Below are 3,911 nucleotides of genomic sequence, written 5' to 3'. Positions count from 1 at the left end.
GTATGGTCTTCTAAAAAGGTACATTTCAATGGAATGAATGTATGGTCTTCTATAAAGGTACATTCCAATGGAATGAATGTATGGTCTTCTATAAAGGTATATTCCAATGGAATGAAGGTATGGTCTTCTATAAAGGTACATTCCAATGAAATGAATTTATGGTCTTCTAAAAAGGTACATTTCAATGGAATGACGGTATGGTCTTCTATAAAGGTACATTTCAATGGAATGAATGTATGGTCTTCTATAAAGGTACATTTCAATGGAATGACGGTATGTTCTTCTATAAAGGTACATTCCAATGGAATGAAGGTATGGTCTTCTGTAAAGGTACATTTTAATTAACTTTGCAAAACATCACAACAAACAACAAACTGTTTATCACTGGTTAGCTTGCCTTTTCAGACATGTTTGATTGATGGTATGGAATAAAAGTTACAAAAACAACACACAGAGTAAAAAAATAAATCTTAAATGTTAATTTTGTTTGCATAGAAATAGAGTAACCTCATATGTCAACTGACAGGTGTGATTTAAACAAAGAAATGAGTACAAAGCTTTCAGTTGACCCTGGACATTTAGCGGTTTGAATTGAATTTTTCCTGAGTTTTGGAAAGTGGAAACATATGTCAGATAGACCTGTCCAAGGTTCAAACCCAACAGTCAAAGCTTATATTGGAGAGTCAAAAACATACTCTCAGGGGTCTATTGAAAGCCCTGTAATCGAATAGCACGATCAGAATATTGCTTCATTGATAGTGCTAGCCTTTTCCAAAATGAAGTCCACTGCATTTTTTTCTGGCTTGTTTGATAGAAATCAGGGTTATGGGTCCTTAATTTATTGTTACACACAATCTACTACATACTTTATATGTTGCTTCTCTTTACAGCTTGCCTTCATCAATGCAGTGAGTGGGTCCCTGATTTGTCAGCCAAATTTCAGAAATTCCAAAGACTTAACCAGAATTTCCTTGAGCAATATGGCTGATAGAGTTGTGCCCTTTGACCCAGAGTTCATCCTCAAGGTTAGTTATGCTAATTACTTCAAGTTTGTGTCCTATACAGTAATTTGTTGATTCAGGGTTTGTGACCATTAGATTATTATCTTAACAATTGATCACAGATTTAAATGTCTTACAAACATTGTTTAAAAACATATTTAACAATGAATTTGTAACTGTTGTTTCCTTCGCAAATTCAATCCCTTACGACCAAGTCATTTAAAACACAATCGTGAAAATTAATGATATATACAGTAGAACACATACATCTTATATCAATACCGTAATTTTTTTTTCATTTACATCAAATCAAAGTGATAGAAAAGAGATAGTTGATTTTGATTTAAGTTTCATCCTTTGGACAAGTTTCATCCTTTGAACAAGTTTCATCCTTTGGACAAGTTTCATCCTTTGAGATGTCAAATAAGGTAATGCCATTCCTGTGTGTACAATATTTATAGGAATGTTAACTCTGTACAAATGAATATTAATGTTGCCAGAAGATATACATCTCTTACTTATTTTGTTTTCTAGGTGGCATTGTACACTAGAAAGGAGCTCAACATCCGCACCACTGCTAACTTCCTTCTGGCAATGGCTGCAAATGTTCATCCCTGTCGGCCTTTCCTCAAGAAGTACTACGTCAAGTCTATTGCCCTGCCTTCTGACTGGATAGAGGTAGCAGAGATCTACCAGGTAGGTTGTCTGGGCAATAACACCTGTCTATAGCGACCCTGTGACTAGATAGAGGTAGCAGAGATCTACCAGGTAGGTTGTCTGGACAGTGACACCTGTCTACAGTGACCCTGTGACTTGATAGAGGTAGCAGAGATCTACCAGGTAGGTTATCTGGTCAATAACATCTGTCTCTAGGTACCCTGTGACTAGATAGAGGTAGCAGAGATCTACCAGGTAGGTTGTGTTGACAGTAACACCTGTCTACAGTGACCCTGTGACTAGATAGAGGTAGTAGAGATTTACCAGATAGGTTGTCTGGACAGTGACCCTGTGACTAGATAGAGGTAGCAGAGATCTACCAGGTAGGTTGTCTGGGCAATAACACCTGTCTATAGGTACCAGGTAGGTTGTGTGGATAGTAACACCTGTCTTCAGTGACCCTGTGACTAGATAGAGGTAGCAGAGATCTACCAGGTAGGTTGTGTGGGTAATAACACCTGTCTACATTGACCCTGTGACTAGATAGAGGTAGCAGAGATCTGCCAGGTAGGTTGTCTGGGCAATAACACCTGTCTATAGTGACCCTGTGACTAGATAGAGGTAGTAGAGATTTACCAGATAGGTCGTCTGGACAGTGACCCTGTGACTAGATAGAGGTAGCAGAGATTTATTAGGTAGGCTAGATAGAGGTAGCAGAGATCTACCAGGTAGGTTGTCTGGGCAATAACTCCTGTCTATAGGTACCAGGTAGGTTGTGTGGATAGTAACGCCTGTCTTCAGTGACCCTGTGACTAGATAGAGGGAGCAGAGATCTACCAGGTAGGTTGTGTGGACAGTGACACTTGTCTATAGTGACCCTGTGACTAGATAGAGGTAGCAGAGTTCTACCAGGTAGGTTGTGTGAGTAATAACACCTGTCTACAGTGACCCTGTGACCAGAGATATACCAGGTAGGTTGTCTGGACAGTGACCCTGTGACTAGATAGAGGTAGCAGAGATTTATTAGGTAGGTTGTGTTGACATTAGTTCTGCTGAGCTATCTTATACATATTTATGAAAAGGTAATTCTAGAAGTGAACTAAAACAACTTCTCTCTATTACAATTTTTATTCAATACGAGAAAAAAAAATCATTGTTAAGCATCTTGAGATCAGAATCTGACATATGATTTATTTGCAGGCCTTTCATGACAAGACTATCAGACAAGGTGCTATACCGGCAGCTCTCAGGAAAGTCATGATCACCAAGTTCCCCAATTTTGACAAGTACCAACTAGGTATGTGACTTAATTACCAAGGATTGTTCTTTAAAACTGTTCATGTTTACCTTGGAACATAGAACTTAAGGAAATCTTTCTTTTAAATATTTTTCACGCATATAATTATGATAGTGAAAATTCTCTAAATAAGTTATATTTTAAAATTAAACATCTTTATTTCAGTTAATGTTGAAATTTGTAGAAACAAATGATATGAATACTTTAAATTGAGGTTTTTGAAGTAAAACCAATTTTCATGATGTAATACTTACCATAACTTTAGTATGCATATACAATACCTACACCCATCTTTGTAGCCCAAAAACAAAAGATTCAAATATCCCTACCTCCCTACCGTGACGTAACCTCTATCTCGATGACAGAGCCACGGAGTGATCTCCCTTCCTCAAACCCCCTTTTATGGAGCCTAAAGGCAGCCAGGATGAGGAGGCAAGGGGAGGAATACAGGGTGGGACTCCATAAAGTTATGGTAAGTATTACATCATGAAAATTGGTTTTACTTCAAAAACCTCAATTTCATTTCAGTAATAATTACCATAACTTTAGTATGCGAATTCGTCTTACCGTAGTGGAGGCTTCGAATCCAGGCAGACCAGGCTGACGGAACAAACTCGAGACATGCTCAAGGTAGGGAAAAGGTTCAAGGAACCCCCCTAATAAAGCCCCGAAAGTAATTAAAAAATGGAAAACCTCCCCGTGAAACGAGCAGGTGTACCACCGTGGTGCCTGATAGCATACTATTTAAAATCACTGAATTACTGTGGAGGAACAGCCACAGACTGTGCAACCACCACCGGTCCAAGGGAATACAATCCATCAGAATGAGAGGCCAAGGACCGGAGATAAAAATCCGTGAAGGTAGTCTGTCCGCGCCAGAAAGCTGCGGACATGACCTCCTGAAAGGGGGACCCATTGAGGAGGGCCCATGACGCAGCAAGGGCCCTGATCTCATG

At 39.1% G+C, this 3,911-nt stretch overlaps 1 protein-coding gene across 1 annotated transcript in view; it reads left to right on the top strand.

Annotated features, from left to right (window-relative positions):
• Positions 1-3,911, top strand: part of LOC110466407 (telomerase protein component 1-like) — a 59,576-nt gene that overhangs the window by 6,880 nt on the left and 48,785 nt on the right. The window contains exons 4-6 of the mRNA XM_021522860.1: positions 891-1,025; positions 1,536-1,697; positions 2,859-2,955. Of these exons, the coding sequence (XP_021378535.1) occupies positions 891-1,025; positions 1,536-1,697; positions 2,859-2,955 (394 nt within the window). The remainder of the gene's footprint in view (positions 1-890; positions 1,026-1,535; positions 1,698-2,858; positions 2,956-3,911) is intronic.

Source organism: Mizuhopecten yessoensis, unplaced genomic scaffold, assembly GCF_002113885.1.
Source record: "Mizuhopecten yessoensis strain PY_sf001 unplaced genomic scaffold, ASM211388v2 scaffold11133, whole genome shotgun sequence".
NCBI classification, from domain to species: Eukaryota; Metazoa; Mollusca; class Bivalvia; order Pectinida; family Pectinidae; genus Mizuhopecten; species Mizuhopecten yessoensis.
The sequence above is the reverse complement of the archived record's forward strand: the minus strand, read 5'-3'. Positions and strand labels throughout refer to the sequence as shown.